Below are 21,242 nucleotides of genomic sequence, written 5' to 3'. Positions count from 1 at the left end.
TTGGGAAAGTAAGAAATTACCCTGAAAATTTCCACGAAATATTATAATTCTCTAATTATAGAGACACAGTTTCTGCTAAAATTTTTTTAAATTACAGCTCATTGCTGGCCAACACATTAACTGTGATATAACTAAAACTTATCAAACTAAAATATACTTCTACTTTTACAGATCTCACAACTAATTAAAGAGGAGATATAACTCATAAATATTTACTTTTTAATATCCTTACATTGGAAGGCTGGTACACATAAAAGGTTTAAGTTGCAAATCCTCCTCTTCCTTTCATTCTATCTGATCTTGTACTGTTAGGATGTCTGTTGTCCTTTCCTGAGTCTCTTTGTATCCTAATCAGATAGGAAATATCTCTTTTTACTAAGATTGGTAATGCAGAACTCACATAGTTATAAAATAAAGTTTCAGAAAGTAAAAACTATGCTTACAAGGTAGTCATGGGTATTTAATGAATCTTAAGTCTCTTACTTTTTTATTTACCATGGCAAAATAAATCTAAATGGCCCAAATCTGAACTGAAATGCAAAAATGAAAATACTTCTGACTTCTGGCTGGGCGCAGTGGCTCACGCCTCTAATCCCAACACTTTGGGAGGCCTGAGGCAGGCGAATCACCTGAGGTCAGGAGTTGGAGACCAGCCTGGCCAACATGGCAAAAACCTGTCTCTACTAAAAACACAAAAATTAGCCAGGGGTGGCGGGCGCCTTAATCCCAGCTACTTGGGAGGCTGAGGCAGGAGAATCACTTGAACCCAGGAGGCGGAGGTTGTTGTGAGCCAAGGTTGCACCACTCCACTCCAGCCGGGACGACAGAGTGAAACTGTGTCTCAAAAATGAAAAGAAAAGAAAATACTTCTTACCAGTCTTTATATCCATTACATTTATTTTTTGAATACAAGAGTTATCTGTTAGTTTCAGGAAGTCAAACTATCTTTTGGCAAAAATCAAGCCCGTATTTACCAGCTACATGTAGGAAAGTCAAACTTAAGTCTACTTGAAGAAAGAGAAACAAAAAGCCACAGATCTATGACCTTGTTTATGCCTAACTGCTATTTTCAAAGGATGAAATATGGCTTCTTTCTCCTTTGAAACAGAAAAATAATAGCTTTCTATTGTCTTCTCCCAACCAAAAATTTGCACCAATAAAACAACTGATTATTTGAAGCAGTTATTCTCCACTTCTGGCATTAGTCTTATAAAGTAGCCAAAATATTCTCGAGCACCACATTCAAACTTTTCCTCCTGTGATGAATATGTTGCAAATCTATTGCTGTTTAGGGCCACTTTTACATTTTAAAACCATATTTTAACATTTTTAAAATTTCGTTATTTGTCCCTGTGTGATTTAGGCATATATTACATATATTAGGTTATTATAAGACAAATAAATGTTTGAATCCTGGCTCTGCCTCAGCTAACTGTATGACTTTGAGGAAGTAAATTCCTGTCTCTCACCCTTATAGCTTTCTCATCCATAAAATGTAAATAACAATAGCAAGCTGTTATGAAGATTACATGATACAATATATGTAAAATAATTCTGTAATTATCAAGTGCAACACAAAATATATTGTCTTTTTTTGAGGAATATTTATTTTAAAAAATCAGAGACTACCTCAGGAGCTTGAAATTCTTACAGACTAAGTTAAATGTATTTCTGTTAAAAGTATGCAGCTGGGCCGGGCATGGTGGCTCACGCCTATAATCCCAGCACTTTGAGAGGCCAAGACAGGCACATCACCTGAGGTCAGGAGTTTGAAACCAGCCTGACCAACATGGAGAAACACAGTCTCTACTAGAAATACAAAATTAGCCAGGTGTGGTGGCGCATGCCTGTAATTCCAGCTACTCGGGAGACTGAGGCAGAATGGCTTGAATCTGGGAGGCGGAGGTTGCAATGAGCCAAGATGGCGTCACTGCACTCCAGCCTGGGCAACAAAAGCTAAACTCTGTCTCAAAATAAAATAACATAAAGTTTACAGGTACCTTGAATTAAGAATCAAAAGCAGCTGGGCATGGTGGCTCATGCCTGTAATCCCAGCACTTTGGGAGCCCAAGACAAGCTGGGAACAGCCTGGGCAACATGGTGAAACTCTGTCTACAAAAAATATAAAAAATAGCCAGGCATGGTGGCACACACCTGTAGTCCTAGCTACTCAGAGGGCTGAGGTAGGAAGATTGCTTGAGCCTGGCCAGAAGATTGAGGGTGCAGTGAGCTGAGATTGTGCCACTGCACTCCAGCCTGGGTGACAGGGCGAGACCCCATCTCTTAAAAAAAAGAGTCAAAAGTGAAATTATGCACACGTCATATGCTTATGTGTTTAAGTACATTAATATTAAATATTTTTATTGTGATTACTTTTGGCTTCTGTCATCCACTCATTTTAGTGAATCAGGAAAGTATTTTAATTGACACATGAGTTAAATGACAGTTTACTGCTCTGCTGCACAAGAACAGCTTTTAAATACAACAGCATTACCACTTATGCAAGAATCTGAATTCGAAAAATAAGGCTCAGTAAAAATTAAAATGGTATTTTATCTGTAACTTTTATATAGGGAGTTAAATTGTCTAGGCTTAAATCTGACCTTCAGTGTTTACTATCACCTTGGACAAATTAGATTTAACTAAATTCTGTGCCTCAGTTTCCTCGTCTATAAAATGGGAATAATATTGGTACCTTCCTCATAGAGTCATGAGGATTAAATGAGATACAGCCTGTAGTAAGCCTCCAAACATGTTTGACACATACCAACAAACCAAATGTTTGAGGCTATAATAGAGTTCTCCTAATAGGAATAGGGTATTAGTGTGAAATTCAGTGGAATGCTTGGGTTAATTCCTGGAAACACTAGATGGATTATACTCAGTATAAGCTCCATGAGGGAGAGGAACAGTTACGTGGCATGAACCTTTGAGACAATATTTTAAGCAGACTGCTGAGTATCAATTTAGTACATGTCACATTGGGAAAAACCTCAACAAAATTAAATTATTTTATAAGAATGTGGTGGGACTTCCAAAGTAGGTATGGGTAGAATTTAGAGAGAAGTAAAATCACCTTTTAGTAATTAAGGAACTTTATTTGGTATGGATTTTTTAAATAATCCAAAGTTTGCTCAATAGCAAATATTTGGGAATGAGGAAAACAAGTACGTGTTGTTTAAATGTCACAATTTTCAACTTAAGACTTTCACATCACAACTGTATATTATCTTGCTTTTATAATATGCTTGGTATCATAAAATTAAAATTAGAGTCCTCCAAGCAAAAGGTGACAAAGAGCCTTTTTTTAATGCCATTTTTCCCATTATTTTCCCCTCATTTCTATTTCCACTCTCTACCTGTAGGCCATAATTAGTTAAGTACATAATTAGATCTCTCTTTTAATTTCTCAAATAACAAACGGTAATATGCCAATAGTCATACCTATTATTATCATTCTTGGTCTCCCTCCTTCAACAAGTAAAAATCTTTTATTTGTAGCAGTTTAAATATACACACATCACATGTATGATTTCGTGATATCTTACATGCAATCTCTTTCTCACTTCTTTCTGAGACAAGCAATTGAAGAGGATTTAAAAAAAAAAAAAAAAAGGGAAAATCAGAATTTATGTGAAGACACAAAAGCAATCAAAAGAAAGAGAATTTTGGCCAGGTGCAGTGGCTCACACCAGTAATCCCAGCACTTTGGGAGGCCGAGGCAGGCGGATCATTTGAGGTCAGGAGTTTGAGACCAGACTGGCCAACATGGTGAAACCCCGTCTCTACTAAAAACACACAAAAAAGGCTAGGCTCGGTGGCTCATGCCCGTAATTCCAGCACTTTGGGAGGCCAAGGCGGGCAGATCACCTGAGGTCAGAAGTTCGAGACCAGCCTGGCCAACACGGTGAAACCCCGTCTCTACTAAAAATACAAAAATTAGCCAGGCATAGTGGCACGCGCCTGTAATCTCAGCTACTTGGGAGGCTGAGGCACAAGAATCCCTTGAAGCTGGGAGGCAGAGGTTGCAGTGAGTCGAAATTGCACCACTGCACTCCAGCCTGGCTGACAGAGCAAGACTCTGTCTCAAAAAAAAAAAAAAAAAACCAAAAAATTACCCAAGGGCAGTGGCAAACGCCTGTAATCCCAGAGAGGGAGGCTGAGGCAAGAGAACTGCTTGAACCCAGGAGGCAGAGATTGCAGTGAGTCCAGATAGCACCACTCTCCTCCAGCCTGGGTGACAGAGCGAGACTCCGTCTCAATAAAAAAAAAAAAAAAAAAAAGAGAATTCTATACTTTAAAAATCCCTATTGCTGGCCGGGCCCGGTGGCTCATGCCTATAATCCCAGCACTTTGGGAGGTTGAGGCAGGTGGATCATTTGAGGTCAGGAGTTCGAGACCAACCTGACCAACATGGTGAAACCCTGTCTCTACTGAAAATACAAAAATTAGCTGGGCATGGTGGTGCATGCCTGTAAGCCCAGCTACTCAGGATGCTGAGGCAGGAGAATCACTTGAACCCGGGAGGTAGAGGTTTCAGTGAGCTGAGATCATGCCACTGCACTCCAGCCTGGGTGACAGAGCGAGACTCTGTCTCAAAAAAAAAGAAAAAAAAAAATCCCTATTGCAAATGGAAGGTCCATTTATGCAAAATATATTTCCTATTTCATCTAGCAAATCAAACGTGGCTACCAGAAAAGTAGACTTAAGAATTTTGGTGTTTTCAAAAGCAATGGCAACAAAAGCCAAAATCGACAAATGGGATCTCATTAAACTAAAGAGCTTCTGCACAGCAAAAGAAACTATCATCAGAGTGAACAGGCAACCTACACAATGGGAGAAAATTTTTGCAACCTACTCATCTGACAAAGGGCTAATATCCAGAATCTACAATGAACTCAAACAAATTTACAAGAAAAAAACAAACAACCCCATCAAAAAGTGGGCAGAGGACATGAACAGACACTTCTCAAAAGAAGACATTTATGCAGCCAAAAAACACATGAAGAAATGTTCCTCATCACTGGCCATCAGAGAAATGCAAATCAAAACCACAGTGAGATACCATCTCACACCAGTTAGAATGGCCATCATTAAAAAATCAGGAAACAACAGGTGCTGGAGAGGATGTGGAGAAATAGGAACACTTTTACACTGTTGGTGGGACTGTAAACTAGTTCAACCATTGTGGAAGTCAGTGTGGCGATTCCTCAGGGATCTAGAACTAGAAATACCATTTGACCCAGCCATCCCATTACTGGGTATATACCCAAAGGACTATAAATCATGCTGCTATAAAGACACATGCACACGTATGTTTATTGCGGCACTATTCACAATAGCAAAGAGTTGGAACCAACCCAAATGTCCAACAACGATAGACTGGATTAAGAAAATGTGGCACATATACACCATGGAATACTATGCAGCCATAAAAAATGATGAGTTCGTGTCCTTTGTAGGGACATGGATGAAACTGGAAAACATCATTCTCAGTAAACTATCGCAAGGACAAAAAACCAAACACCGCATGTTCTCACTCATAGGTGGGAATTGAACAATGAGAACTCATGGACACAGGAAGGGGAACATCACGCTCCGGGGACTGTTGTGGGGTGGGGGGAGGGGGGAGGGACAGCATTAGGAGATACACCTAATGCTAAATGACGAATTAATGGGTGCAGGAAATCAACATGGCACATGGATACATATGTAACAAACCTGCACATTGTGCACATGTACCCTAAAACCCTAAATAAAAAAAAAAAAAAAAAAAAAAGAATTTTGGTGTTTTTACCACATGTTCTCACTCATAGGTGGGAACTGAACAATGAGAACACATGGACACAGGAAGGCGAACATCACACACCAGGGCCTGTTGTGGGGTGGGGGGAGGGGGGAGGGATAGCATTAGGAGATACACCTAACGTAAACGACAAGTTAATGGGTGCAGCACACCAACATGGCACATGTATACATATGTAACAAACCTGCACATTGTGCACATGTACCCTAAAACTTAAATTAAAAAAAAAAAAAAGGAATTTTGGTGTTTTTTTTTAAGAATACAAAATTCTTTTAAAACTTTGCTAAACTGCTAAAATAGGATAGTAATAATGTGTCCTTTTTAGTAGTCTGCACATTACAAATATGTCACTCCCTAACTAACTGAAAACAAAAACCAACAAGTGGATTAGACATGCTTGAATACTTATATGTTACCAAGAGAACATTCTTCTCATTATATTAAGGGAAATTAAGTACGTGGTCTGAGCTTCCTGTACCTGGATCCTGCAGTTCATCTACCAAGGCAGTCTCTATTCAAACACTCTAGAATCTTCAGCATACATTTCTTTGAAAACTAAGGATTTTATATCTGGAGATCACAAAATATGGATTTTCCATTACTATTATAGCCATTGTAAAAACTAGTATATAAATTTAAAACTCCAGCTATAATGAAATTATAAATTTGAATGATTAAAAGATGGCATTTCAACTTTATTAGTTCTTTTCCTCTTCAAATCAATTTCAGATAAGTGCCTAAAGGGCAATATTATAGTTATGCTAGCAGCTATATTACTTAAATAAACCTTACCTATCCTTTTCCCTGAAATCAGAAGTTTCCCATTAAAAATAAACTTTAAAAAGCAGACCTTCCCAAAGCTTCTTCCAAACTGATGATGGCTGCTTGCAGCTGATTTTGACTGACTGCTTCAAGAGACAGGCTCAGACGAAAGGACTCAGTGACGAGTGGTGGCAGCCGTGCTTTGCTGGAGTGGCCTAACAAGTAGATAGTTGCCACAGTTTGAAATTCTGCTGAACAGCTTGCTGCTGCCCAGGACCATTCACTAGTCAACATTTTCAGATCCAGTTAATTGTTAAATTGGAAATCCTTGGGAGAATTTAGCATTACCAGAAAGACCATAGCCTGCGTGCATCAGTTCAAAGCATGGCAAGAACTTGTTCCTGGCTAGGTAGGCATAAGAGGCATAAGCTGCAGACCATGTAGGCGAATATGAGAAGAGGAGGTAGGTAATATATTTGAAACCAATAGTTACCAAGAAGAAAAGTTAGTAGAGGGATAAATGAATTAGTCTTCAAACCCTTTACAATGTGAAAACAAATGTAGTGGGCCATAACATCCCTAGGGTTGTAGCATTCATTATCTGAGCAAGACAGGGCATGGAAAAATGAAACAAGCACATGACACTTGAGATACTACCAACAAAAATTTCCAGAGTTAGTTATCCTCAAATTTCTATCATGCATTCATTTAAGCTTTAGGGAAAGTAATTCACTTACCAATTGCTGTTAAAATAAATAAAAGTGTGGCAACAGCTGATGTTCCATAAAACATGGTGCTGATATTACAAGCCAGGAGATTTGTGTCATTCTGTGTGTTGGGTACTAAAACTGGTGGTAGCAAAAAGCCAACTGCAGTTCCAAGCTGAAAAATACATAGTCCTGTTAACAGCTGTTATCCTTAGAGAAAAAAGTAAATGCTGGCAATTAACAGAACATAAAGAGGACAGCTAGTGTTTATAAAGGTGCTTTGAAAATTAAACTATTATGTTCTTTTTTTTTTTTTTTTTGAGACAGTCTCACTCTGTCGCCCATGCTGGAGTGCAGTGACGCAATCTCTGCTCACTGCAACCTCTCCCTCCCAGGTTCAAGCAATTCTCCTGACTCAGCCTCCTGAGTAGCTGGGATTACAGGTGCGTGCCACCACGCTCAGCTAATTTTTGTATTTTAGTACAGACGGGGTTTCACCATGTTGGTCAGGCTGGTGTCGAACTCCTGACCTCATGATCCACCCGCCTCAGCCTCCCAAAGTGCCAGGATTACAGGCGTGAGCCACTGCGCCCAGCCTAAACTACTATGTTCTAATGTCTTTTTTACTATTGTATTGTTAAAGGGAAATTGCTCACCAATATCTTTCCTATTCAAAAAACATTTACTGAGTTCCTACCATCTGAGTGATGCTATTATAAAGCTGTGTAATATACAGTCCTTGTCCTGCAGATGCTTACAAAAGGGGAATAAGAATATGTAAAATAAGGCTGACAAAAGATGACCTACAGAATGAGAAAATATTTGTAAATTATATATCTGATCAGGGTATAGCTTCCAGAATACATAAAGACTATTACAGCTCAACAACAAAAAAGCAATATCCCAATTTTAAAATGGGTGAAAGACTTGAATAGACATTTCTCCAAAGAAGATATACAAATGGTCAATAAGCATTTGAAAACATGCCCAAATCAAAACCATAAGATACCACTCCACACCAGGTAGCATGGCTACTATAATAATAGCAATAGAAAAGTGTTGGCAAGAATGTGGAAAAATTGGAACCCTTCAATACTGCTGGTGGGACTATAAAATGGTGCAGCCACTGCTGACAAGTTTGGCAGTTCCTTAATAAGTTTAACATAGAATTACCATATGACCTAGCAATTCTACTCCTAGGTATATGTCCCCAAAACTGAAAACAGAAATTCAAACAAATAATTACATATGAACGTTCATAGCAGCCCTATTCACATTACCACAATAACCAAAAGGTGAAAATAATCCAAACGTTTATCAACAGATAAATGGATAAACAAAATGTGGTATATTCATACAATGAAATATTATTCAGCTATTAAAAAGGAATGAAGTACTGATACAGTGCTACAACATGGATGAACTTTGCAAATAAGCTAAGTGAAAGAAGCCAGACACAAAAGGTCACCTACTGTATGATTCCATTTATATGAAATATCCAGAACAGGTCAATCCACAGAAAGAGAAGGGAAATTAGTACTTGCCACAGGCTAGGGAGGTGGCAATGGTAGGGAAGTGACTGTTTAATAGGTATTGGGTCTTCTTTGGGGGTGGATAAAAATGTTTTGAAACTAGACAGAAGTAACAGTTGCACAACACTGTAAATGTACTAAATGCCACTGAATTGTACACATTAAAATGGTTAGTTTTATGTTATGTGAATTTTACCTCAACAAAAAATATGGCTAAATATCATAATCACAAGAAATACAATCAAACTATTAGGAGGTTCAATGGAGGAAGGTTTTTAGAAGGAAGATTTTTAGGAGGAAGGGCCCAAGAAAGGAGTCTGAGGCAGAGATAGTCACACTTATCAAATACTTCATTTGCTCCCTTACAAAAAGCTAGATAAAGGCTGGGCGCGGTGGCTCACGCCTGTAATCCCAGCACTTTGGGAGGCCATGGCGAGTGGATCACGAGGTCAGGAGATTGAGACCATCCTGGCTAACATGGTGAAACCCCGTCTCTACTAAAAAATACAAAAAATTAGCTGGGCATGGTGGCGGGCGCCTGTAGTCCCAGCTACTCGGGAGGCTGAGGCAGGAGAATGGCGTTAACTCGGGAGGCGGAGCTTGCAGTGAGCCAAGATCGCACCACTGCACTCCAGCCTGGGGGACAGAGAGAGACTCTGTCTCAAAAATAAATAAATAAAATAAATAAATAAAAATAAAACAAAAAGCTAGATAGAAAGAATATAACTGGTAATTACAAGAGAGTGTGGTAATACAGTACTGTGATTGAGACTTAAAGAGTGCCAAGACTGGGGAGACCATGTAATTTACTATCCATCTAGAATACTCTTCAGAATGAAAGGGACTTCATTAGTAATTATACCAGACAACAGGTGTACCACTGGGACTATCCCAAGCAAACTGGGACATATGATCATGGTAGCTAAGAGAGTACTTTGGGGGAGCACCTTATGTAGAAATATTATTCAGCTATCAAAAAGAATGAAAAGAAATGGGGTTCAGAAAAAGTTCCTGAAGGAGCAAAGATCTGAATAAGAAATTGGAGTTAGTCAAGTGAAGAAATATTCCAAGCCAATAGGACATTACATACAAGGCCAGGAGGGAAAGGGCATGACCTTGTAAGGAACTGTAAGTAGGCACAGTTCTGCACAGAGCAGAGAAAGCATATGTCTGTGGGGACGGGTTGTGGAGACAGATAAAGTGGAAGGGCTGGCAGGAGGCAGATCTGGAGGGTCCCATATGTCACATAAGAGTGTTTGAATTTTATCCTAAGGACAATGGAAGCCACTGCAGGGGGTAAGGATGTGCCCTGAACAGATTCGCACATTGTAAAAGACCACACTGGATGAATGTGAGAACAGAGGGAAGACAGCAAGGGCTACAGATAGGGAGGACAGTTAGCAAGCTCTGGGTGAGAGCTGTGGGTGGCCCAAACCAAGACAGTGGCATTAGAGATAAACGGAAATGAGCACGGAGAAAGCAATTTTGAGTGATGTGTTCCCATGAGATCTCCAAGTAGACTATCCAGCTGGCCAGTATCTGTATGAGTCTGAAGCTCCTTTATTTATTCAACATGGTTTTATGGAGAGTAATAAATGCTGGTGATACAGTTGTGTACATTCAGACCACATGCCTATTTTCATGAAACTTACAATCTAATGGTGGAGATGAGAGAAGAGTAATAGGTAAGTAACATACAAACAATAACATATGAGACAGGGATGAGTGCTACAAGGAGAATTAAAGTAAAATAATGTAAAGAGAGTTACCCGGCAATTCTAAATGGGATCAAGAAATGCTACTGAAGGCCGGGCGCGGTGGCTCACGCTTGTAATCCCAGCACTTTGGGAGGCCGAGGCGGGCGGATCACGAGGTCAGGAGATCGAGACCGTGGTGAAACCTCGTCTCTACTAAAAAATACAAAAAAATTAGCCGGGCGTGGTGGCGGGCGCCTGTAGTCCCAGCTACTCGGAGAGGCTGAGGCAGGAGAATGGCGTGAACCCGGGAGGTGGAGCTTGCAGTGAGCCGAGATTGCGCCACTGCACTCCAGCCTGGGCGACAGAGTGAGACTCCGTCTCAAGAAAAAAAAAAAAAAAAAAGAAATGCTACTGAATATTAAAAAATGAATTTAAACTGAGAGATGTGTGACAAAGAGAATGTAATCATGGCCAGGCGGGGTGGCTCACACCTGTAATCCCAGCACTTCGGGAGGCCGAGGTGGGCAGAGCTTGAGCTCAGCAGTTCGAGACAAGCATGAGCAACATGGAGAAACCCCATTTCTACAAAAAAAAAAACAAAAAAAACTCTAAAATAGCTTCTGTCCAAACCTGCAGATGCAACCAACTCAAGTATCAGTCATAAATTATTTTGGACACACAAACAACTATAGTTCAACCTACTCCATCTTCTGTACTTTTAGGTAAGGAAAATGACTGTAAAGCAATAAGCATGTAGATTCTCGTGCCTCGGCCACCTGAGTAGCTGGAATTACAGGCATGCACTATCATGCCCCACAAATTTTTGTGTATTTGGTTTTGCCATGTTGGCCAGGCTGGTCTGACTCTTGGCCTCAAGTGATCCGCCTGCCTCGGCCTCCTAAAGTGCTGAGATTACAGGCATGAGCCACCATGCTCAGCCCAGAACTTTTAGTTAGCAGTCATTTATGTGTCCCTTATGTGCCAGGCACTGTGCTGACTGCTAATATATGAAATTAAAAGGGAGCTGTTCACAATGACCTCTCAAAATGGAAACAATCTTCCCAGAACCCAGTACCTTCCTTTCACAAAGAATACACTGGTGACAAAAATAATACCCCAAGTCTTGTTCATTACTGCACTGACAAATTTTCTATGTTAGGCATACACAAGCCAGTAGAGTTAATTATTATTATTATGGTTACAGTTTATTATTATTATTATTTGAGACAGAGTCTCACTCTGTCACCTAAGCTGGAGTGCAAAGGTGCAATCTCCGCTCACTGCAATCTCCACCTCCCGGGTTCAAGAGATTCTCCTGCCTCAGCCTCCCGAGTTGCTGGGACTACAGGTGCCCGCGAGCAGGCCCGGCTAATTTTTGTATTTTTAACAGAGACGGGGTTTCCCTATGTTGCCCAGGCTGGTCTCGAACTCATGACTTTTAAGTGATCCACCCACCTCGGCCTCCCAAAGTGCTGGGATTACAGGTGTGTGCCACCGCACCCGGCCCAGTTAATTATTTTATAGGTAATTTTCAAAGCAAGATGACAAGGTCGTTTGGAAAATTCTGTCCTTACAAAGAAATTTATAGCCCTCTTCAATCCAAGACGGCCTCCTATTCAACGGCTTCATCTCCTCTTTTATAGACAAATACCTCCTGGGGCAGTTCATCCATAGAGGTCATAGTTCTCACGGCCTATGACTTTTTCTGGTCTTTTAAGGATCTGACTTTCACCTACCACTCCAGTCCTTACCTGATTGCCCAGCACCGCGGTGGCACAAGCTGTGGACACCTCTTTGGGCCCAAACCATACTGAGGCGATGCGGGAGGGCAAGCCCAGGATGAACACCTGGGCCACCGAGCACAGGCACTGGCCCAACATGGTGACCCAGAAGAGATGCTGCTGCACACTGCCGCACTTGATCCAGGCACCCAGGCAGTTGAGGCCGGAGCCCAGCAGGGCGGTGAGCCGCAGGCCTCTGGTGTCCAGCAGCCAGGTGGCCGGGAAGATGAGGGGCACGTAGGCCAGCATGTACACCATGGACAGCCAGTCGATGTGCAGCAAGGTGACACCGTAGAAGCCTTCGAAGACGTTGCTAATGATGCTGTACTGGATCCACTGAAAGGCGTTTACCAGCGAGTACAGGCTAAAGATCAGAAGCACCACGAAGCGCCGCGGGGAGAGCGCCGTCCGGGGCAGCGGGGTGCTCTCGGCCCCCGGGGTCTCGGCTCCCGCGCCCGCAGGCAGCAGCCGGGCCTGGGTCTCCTCTTCTGGGGCCAGTGGAGTCTGAGGCCCGCCCAGAACTCCCGAGGCGGCAGCGAGGCTGTCCCGGGGGGCCCCATTCACCAGGAAGGTGCCCGCTTTGGGCCCGTTCTGCGGCTCCACGCTCTCCTTCCCAACGGGCGCGCCCCTCGGCAACGGGAGGTATCCTTTCGCGAGCGGGTGTCCGGGCGCCACCGCCGCCCCCTCCTCATCGTCTAGCCGCGCCATATCCCTGGCTCCCCGGCGCCACCTCGCTCCTCGGCGCCACCTCGCTCCCCCGCCCAACTCCCAGACTCCGCTCCCCCGGCCCACAGCCCGAGGTCCTCCTGGGACCCCACCTCCAACCCCTCGGCCCACCGCTAATCCGCGCTGCCGCCTGAACAGATGAAGGTGTCCTCTGACGCCGCGCAGCAATCACCCCTTGTCTGGTCCCGCCCCTAGAGTCGCGCGTCCTGCATGGCGACGGCCCTCCGGCCAATCAGCGTGCGCCTTTGCCCGGCGCGAGAGCCAGTGGGGGAGGTGCCGGGCGCGAACTGCGGGAGGTGGGGGAGGAAAGCGGGCGGGGAGCGCTGGCTGACATTTTCCTACCCGGAAGGATGCATGGCCCGGGGTCTCCTGCACCTGAGGGTGGGCGGAAGGCGGCCCCGCGGGTTGTGTTGCTGGAAAAAGGGGTCTCGATCCAGACCCCAAGAGAGGGTTCTTGGGTCTACCGCAGGGAAGAATTGGAGGCGAGTCACAGAGCGCAGTGAAGGAAGCAAGTTTATTGGAATCTACTCCGTTAGAGAGTGCAAGTCCTCAGACTGCGGGAGGAGGAACTCCCGTCCTTCGGTAGTGTCACTACTTAGAGGCAACTGTGAGGAGTTGTGATTAATCGTGAAATGTGCTGATGTGCCCACTAAAGATAGGGCTGTTGGTGCACTAATGACCATTAATCCTTCAACCTAAGCCTGCGCATTGACGTTATCTCTGAGTAGAGGGCTGAGCCGGGCGCGGTGGCCACGTCTGTAATCGCAGCACTGTGGGAGGCCGGACAGGAGGCTCCCTTGAGCCCAGGATTTCGAGACTAGGATTTCGAGACCAGCCTGGGCAACATACTGAGATGCCATCTATTAAAAAAAAAAAAAGCAAGTACCCAGGCGTGGTGGTGCATGCCTGTAGTCCCAGCTACTCGGGAGGCTGAGGCAGGAGAATTACTTGAACCTGGGAGGCGGAGGTTGCAGTGAGCTGAGATCGCACCACACTGCCCTCCAGCCTAGCCTGGGAGACAGAGTGAGACCTTATGGTTTCTTTTTTTCTTTTTTTTGAGTCAGAGTGTCGGTCTGTCGCCCAGGCTGGAGTGCAGTGGCGCGATCTCGGCTCACTGCAAGCTCTGCCTCCTGGGTTCACGCCATTCTGCCTCAGCCTCCCGAGTAGCTGGGACTACAGGCGCCTGCCACCATACCCGGCTAATTTTTTGTATTTTTAGTAGAGACGGGGTTTCACTGTGTTAGCCAGGATGGTCTCAATCTCCTGACCTCATGATCCACCCGCCTCGGCCTCCCAAAGTGCTGGGATTACAGGCGTGAGCCACCGCTCCCGGCCTTTGCAGGCCATATGGTTTCTGTCCTAACTAATCCAACTCTGTCACTGCAGCAGGAAAGCAGCTATAGAAATATGTAAACAGATAAGCATGGCTGTGTTCTAGTGAAACTTGGCTTAATTAGCCAGGCACTGTGGTGCCTGTCTGTAGTCCCAGCTACTCAGGAGAGTGAGGCAGGAAGATTGCTTGAGCCCAGGAGTTCAAGGTTGCAGTGAGCTAGATCTCACCACTGCACTCCAGCCTGGGCAACTGAGTGAGAGAGACTGTGTCTCAAACAAACAAAAACAACAAAAAAGAAACTTTTTTTTTTTTTTAAGAAGCAGGCAGCAGCCATAATTTGGCCTGTGGGCCACAGTTTGCCAATTCCTGGCCTAGATCAACTCATGGCACATTGTATTAGCTTGATGCAAAAGTAATGGCAAAAACCATGATTACTTTTGCACCAACCTAATAGCTGCTCAATAAATATTTACTGACTGAATTAATTGTGAACAAATGAGCACAGGACTCCAGGAGACACCTGATACAGTCCCTGGTACACAGCTACACTCAATAAATACATATTCCTTCCTATTTTGTACTTAATAAATATGACAAGATAGGCTATGATAAATTGTATTAGAGGCACAAAGAAAGTGCTGTGGGAGAATTGAGGTGGAGGCTCTGCCCCTTGGGATGAGGGGGGACTTCAAGGATGTCTGTGTAAGAGTTCTCCAGAGAAACAGAACCAAAAGACCAATAGGGTGTGTGTGTGTGTGTGTGTGTGTGCGCGCACGCACGTGAGAGAGACAGAGAGAGAAAGAAAGAAAGAGCAAGAGATTTATTTTCAAGCAATTGGCTCATATGATTATGGAGGCTGGCAAGGGCAATATTTGCAGAGTGGGCCAGCAGGCTGGAGACCCAGAGAAAAGCCAATGTTGCAGTTCAAGTCCAAATTCCCTCTTGCTTGAGGGAGGTCAGTCTGTTCTAGTTGGGCCTTCAACTGACTGGATGAGGCCCACCCACTTTAGGGAGGCCAATCTGCTTTACTTGAAGTCCACAGATTAACATGTTAGTCTCATTCAAAGTATACTCTCCAGGACCAGCCTGGCTAACATAGTGAAACCTCGACTATACTAAAAATACAAAAATCAGCCAGGCATGGTGGCACACGCCTGTAATCCCAGCTATTCGGGAGGCTGAGGCAGGAGAATCACTTGAACCTGGGAGACGGAGGTTGCAGTGAGCCAAGATCGTGCCACTGCACTCCAGCGTGGGTGACAGAGTGAGACTCTGTCTCAAAAAAATAAAAAAAAAAAAACAAAAAAACCCCCAAAAAACCCAAAATATACTCTTACAGAAACATCCAGAATAATATTTAACCAAATATCTGGGCACTGGTTGTGATGACAGAATATGTGAGACTGGGTAGTTTATAAAGAACAGAAATGTCTTTTTTTTTTTTTTTTTTTGGAGATGTGGTCTCACTTTGTTGCCCAGACCATAGTGCAGTGGCACGATCTTGGCTCACTGGCAACCTCCGCCTCCCAGGCTCAAGCAATTCTTCTGCCTCAGCCTCTCAAGTAGCTGGGATTACAGGTGTGCACCTCTACTGCCTGGCTAATTTTTGTATTTTTAGTAGAGACAGGGTTTCGCTATGTTGGCCAGGCTGGTCTCGAACTCCTGACCTCAGGTGATCCTCCTGCCTTGGCCTCCCAAAGTGCTGGGATTACAGGCGTGAGCCACCACATCTGGCCCAGAAATTTGTTTCTTACAGTTCTGGACACTGGAAAGTCCAAGATCAAGTCACTTGCTTTCAGCTTCTGGTGAGGGCTGCTCTCTGCTTCCAAGATGGCACTTTTTCGTTGCATGCTCACATGGTGGAAGGGGACAAAAAGGGACCAATGCTGCGTCCTCACATGGCAGCAGAAATGGAAGGCTAATAAGGGCCAGGCAGCTCTCTGAAGCCTCTTTCATTTATTTATTTATTTACTTATTGAGATGGAATCTCTCTCTGTTGCCCAGGCTGGAGTGCAGTGGTGTGACCTTGGCTCACTGTAACTTCCACCTCCTGGCTTCCAGCGATTCTCCTGCATCAGCCTCCCAGGTAGTTGGGACTACAGGCGTGTGCTACCTTGCTAATTTTGTATTTTTAGTAGAGACGGGATTTCACCACGTTGGCCAGGCTGGTCTCGAACTCCTGACCTCAGGTGATCCGCCCGCCTTGGCCTCCCAAAGTGCTGGGATTACAGGCCACCACGCCCAGCCCTGAAGCCTCTTTTATAAGGGCACGAATCCATTCCTGAAATCAGAACCCTCATGACTTAATCACTTTCCCCAAAGCCCCATCTCTCAATAACATCACATTGGGGTTTAAGTTTCAACCTATGAATTTCAGAGGGACAGATACATTCAAACCATAGCAGTAGTCCAACTATGTTGACCCATAAAATTAATTATCACAGTGTGCAAAGCTGCTTCCCTCAGAAGCAAACCCTAAGTCAAGGATTCAAGGGCAAGTAGTTTATTTTGTAGTGATCCCAGGAAGCACTGTTGGAGAGTGGGGAAATAAGAGGGGAGGGAAATGAATACAAGGTGTGATATGAACAGGTTTTGCTGCAGACAACTGGGCCTCAATCCCTCTGGGCACCTCAGTCCCTCTGGGAGACAATGCCAGGCTGCCTCAGAATTATCCTACTCCCAAGGCTTAGGAGGCTGGGATATTTATCCTCCAATGTCCATTCACCATTATTAGTGGAAGGCTGCTCCTGGGGCCACCGACCACCCGGTGCTTCCCGTCTGCTTGGGCTGAGAGAGAGCCCTCGATTGAGAGTGACAGATGCTTGCGGTAGGATGAAGGGCACGCACCTGGTGGGTGAGGGCAGAGGGAATGTGGGCAGGGCACTTTAGTGATACTTGGGCTGGCCTTGCAGGATAAGCCCCCATCTTGTTTAAGATACTGTTTTTCAAGTCTTTGACGCTCAGCGCTAAGACTAATCCTAAGTGGGGCAGTCACTAACAGCTGTCTCTGCCTCTCTGTGCTAGCAGAGAGGCAGAGAGCATTTTCTTTCTCCAGTGCCCAGCTGCGAAATTCTCTGGGAAGGACTCTGATTGGCCCAGCTTGGGTCACGTGCGTGCTCTTGAGCTCAGAGGGCGGGGTATTATGATTGGCAACTTCCACTACCACTCATAGTGAGGGGAGGAGCAGTTAGTAGCCCACCAAGAAGAGGTGTGCTACTCCCAGCAGGGAGGGGGCTGGGCAGGTGAAAAAATGGATCTCCTGTACAGGAAGAGTTCTTTCGTTTGTTTATTTTATTTTGTGGGTGACAAATAAAACTCACAGAGGAGCTGCAAGTTTAATGAAACAATTTACATGCCAAAATAGAACAAGCCTCACCACAGAGCTATTGACTGGTTTGGAAACACAAACACAAAACATCCAGCCTAATTTTATGTAATCAGTGTATAGAGTAACATATGTGATAGAAGAGAAAATAATTTAAACCCCAAATAGTTAAAAAGCCATTCATTAGCACTCTTTAGCCTGCCTGCCATTCAATGCTGTATAAAAGGACCTCAGGAGAGTCACTTAACCTCTTTGAGCCTCAGTTTCCTTCTCTGTAAAATGGTAATGATGCTAATCCCAGCACTTTGGGAGGCCGAGGCGGGCGAATCACGAGGTCAGGAGTTCGAGACCAGCCTGGCCAAAATTGTGAAACCCTGTTTCTCCTAAAAATACAAAAATTAGCCAGGCGTGGTGGCATGCACCTGTAGTCCCAGCTACTCGGGAGGCTGAGGCAGGAGAATCGCTTGAACCCAGGAGGTGGAGGTTGCAGTGATCGGAGATTGTGCTACTGCACTCCAGCCTGGGCAACAGAGCAAGACTCTTTCTCAAAAAAACAAAACAAAACAAAACAAAAAACCCAAAACACTACAGAGGTTGTATTCCAATGAGACCTGGGAGGCAGGAAAAGTGCCCTAAGTAGTGGATCGGGGGAGCAGAGACAAGGAAGCGGAAGTGAGAGCAGGTGTAGAGCCAGCTGTGCAGCCTGGGGTGCTGTGTGGGAGGAGGAGCTGGGGAGAAGGAGGAAAGCCGCTGTGTCTCTAACCCCATCAGCAAGCTCCACCACAGACTCTGGCCCCAGGAGCCGGAGAGGGTTTCTCACTGGAAGCATGCCTGCAATGCCGGGGATCTGTTTCCATCTGCTCATTTTACTGCCGAGTTGTAAAGTGCTAAATGTCATTATCCTCCCCTTCCTTAAACAAGAAAAAAAGTTAACAGCCTGAGAAAAGGAGATATTTCACTTCATTTGGCATCCAGCCACCATCATCCACACAGGGTGCTCCCTTGGGGTCTGGCTAGGGATGGAGAGGAGCCCTATTCTGTTCTGTTCTGCTTTCAGCTTCTAGCACCCACTCTGTGCAGGCTCCAGGCTGGGTGGCCAAGTCAGAGCTCAGCCTGGCTGCTGGCAGAGTAGCCAGCCACTCTCTGAACAGCTCAAACGCTGCAATAGGTGCCAAAACAGAGGGAAAGTAACTTGTTCAATGTCACTCTGCTTATTAGGGCCTGTTCTATATGGCCCGAGAAGGTGAACTTGAACCAAGGAAAATTACAGATTTCAACTCAATAGAAGGACAAACGCAGAAGACTTAGACCTGTTGAAAAATGATTCCTTCATGAGGTAGTGAGCTGTTTGTCTGCCAGAGGCATGCAAGTGTTGACTAGACCCTCCTTTCAGAAGACTCACTGTAGAGAGGAGTCTGCTCTAGATGGCGGGGCGGGGGTGGGGGGTAAAAAAGCTTACGATTAAGGTTCTTTCCAACTCTGAGACTCTAGAAATGTATACCTGAGAAATCTCACCCATTTTCACGGTCTTTAACATGCCTGGCCCCTGCTGTCTGAACAGGAGTTTCTGGCTGCCTGATGATGGCATGACGTAGAAGGAGTGAGCAGGCAGAACAAGGTGTGATTCATCTTCATTATTCTGATTATGGGGTCATTAAGGCTTTCACTCTGCAGTGCTCCCTCGAGGACCTCCTGCTGCTTCCACTGTATGACAGTTGATCCTCCCAGCGGCCTAGTGGGCAGGGGTGTCCCACAGGGCCCAAAGCCATACTTAAACATCACTCACCCATTGAAGCTGCAGTCCCTGTGGACGGCAAGGCCTGGCCTTAGCAGTGACTTGTTGAAGGGGGCAGCCATAGGCCAAATCCCAAGGTCCGGGAACAGCCATGCCCTCTTCTCCACTGGGCTGTGGAAAGGCCACTAACCCCGGATGAGTATGGCTAGTGTAGAGGGACTGGGGTTGCCAGCTAAAACCTTCAGTAGCTTCTCTTAGGTTTCCCACTGGTCCCTAGGGCCCAGTATAACTTCCTCACCATGGTCTAGACTGTGAGCTCCTAAAGGCAAGGACAGGATCTGCTTTGTTTCCCACTGTGGCTCCAGAGCTTGGCAGTATGCTTGGCACTTGACCAGCGCTTGGTTTAAGTATCTGTTGAGTGAGTGAATGGAAAACCTGTAGTCTTCCCGAATGTGACAGAAGTGAAATTGGCAAGCAGGCATCCCTGAAAGGGTGGCCAGTGCTGTACCATGAGTGATAGGCTTTGGCTTCTGTGTCTCACCCAAATCTCACGTGGAATTGTAATCCTCAGTGTTGGAGGTGGGGTCTGGTGGGAGGTGAATCATGGGGGAGGTTTCTCATGAATGGTTTAGCACCATCCCCCTTGTGCTGTTGACGTGATAGAGTTCTCACCAGATCTGGTTGTTTACAAGTATGTTGCACCCCTGCCCCTCTCTCTCGCTCCTTCTCTGGCCATGTAAGACTTGCCTGCTTCCCCTTCACCTTCTGCCATGATTTGAAAGTTTCCTGAGGCCCCCTATGAAACCGAGCAGATGCCAGCATCATGCTTCCTGTACAGCCTAAGGAAACGTGAGTCAATTAAACCTCTTTTCTTTATAAATGACCCAGTCTCAAATGTTTCTTTGTAGCCATGTGAGAAGGGACTAATACAATGAGTCTGGAGGTTTGGACAAGTCCCTGCTCTTTGGGCCTCAGTTTCCCAATCACAGAATTGGGGAACTGGCATGAGGCTGGATAGGGGGTAGGAAGAAAGGCCATGTTTCCTGGCTGAGCTCTAGACCTCAAGGGTCCTTGGGCTGCAGAGCTGGCGCCAGCCTCCGTCATTGGACCTGGTAATGGAGCCACATCTTTGGGACTGAGGTGCCACATCACTGCTGGGCATTTACTCAGTTCAACATCCAAAACTAAGCCTGTCTTATATGCCAAGTGCACTGTGGGCCATGGGGCCAAATGAGTTGTGGTTCCTGCTATGAAGAACCCAGAGTTGAGTGGGAGAAATGGACATGCAAAGAGAAGGAAAGAAATGCAACACAGTGGGACCAAATTCCCAAGAGCTCTCCCTGCATGAAAGGGAGTGATTAATGAAAGCTGAAAGGATGTGCAAGACTTCCTGGAGGAGGTGCCTTTGAGCTGACCATTTGGGATAGAAATGACAGGAAAAAAGCCAGTGGAGGAAAAGGGTGGGCAAAGGCACCAAGGTAAGGCAGTATGGGAGCAGAGATCGGGGTAAAGTAACAGGTAGGGTAGGTGTTCACAGGGCATGGAAGAGGCCCAACTCTAGACCGAAGATGACACAGCTCTTGCACAGGACCGTGTCCCAGGAGGGAGCACTGAACGAGGCTGGTCTGGTTCAAATCCTGGCGCTTCACATACTTACCTGTGACCTTGTTCTGTGTCTCAATTTTCTCATCTGCAAAATGAGGATTCTAATACCTAACTTTCAGAGCTGTTGAGAGCATTAAGTGAGATTACAACATGAGATTGCATTAAGTGAGATTACATGAGATTAGCACAGAGTAGGCAGTCTGGGAAATGGGGTTTCCTATCTCTCTTTGGCT

The 21,242-nt window shown here is 45.0% G+C and overlaps 1 protein-coding gene across 1 annotated transcript in view; it reads right to left on the bottom strand.

The window, feature by feature from the left end:
* FLVCR1 (FLVCR choline and heme transporter 1) overlaps nt 1–13,229 on the bottom strand; it is a 42,879-nt gene extending 29,650 nt beyond the window's left edge. The window contains exons 1-2 of the mRNA XM_055235172.2: nt 12,256–13,229; nt 7,306–7,450 (exon numbers count right to left, since the gene is read on the bottom strand). Coding sequence (XP_055091147.1) covers nt 7,306–7,450; nt 12,256–12,993 — 883 coding nt within the window. The 5' untranslated portion in view covers nt 12,994–13,229. The remainder of the gene's footprint in view (nt 1–7,305; nt 7,451–12,255) is intronic.
* Nucleotides 13,230–21,242: the final 8,013 nt, after the last annotated feature.

This window comes from Symphalangus syndactylus, chromosome 19 (assembly GCF_028878055.3).
Source record: "Symphalangus syndactylus isolate Jambi chromosome 19, NHGRI_mSymSyn1-v2.1_pri, whole genome shotgun sequence".
In the NCBI taxonomy this organism is placed as follows: domain Eukaryota; kingdom Metazoa; phylum Chordata; class Mammalia; order Primates; family Hylobatidae; genus Symphalangus; species Symphalangus syndactylus.
This window is presented reverse-complemented; position numbering and strand designations above follow the sequence as displayed.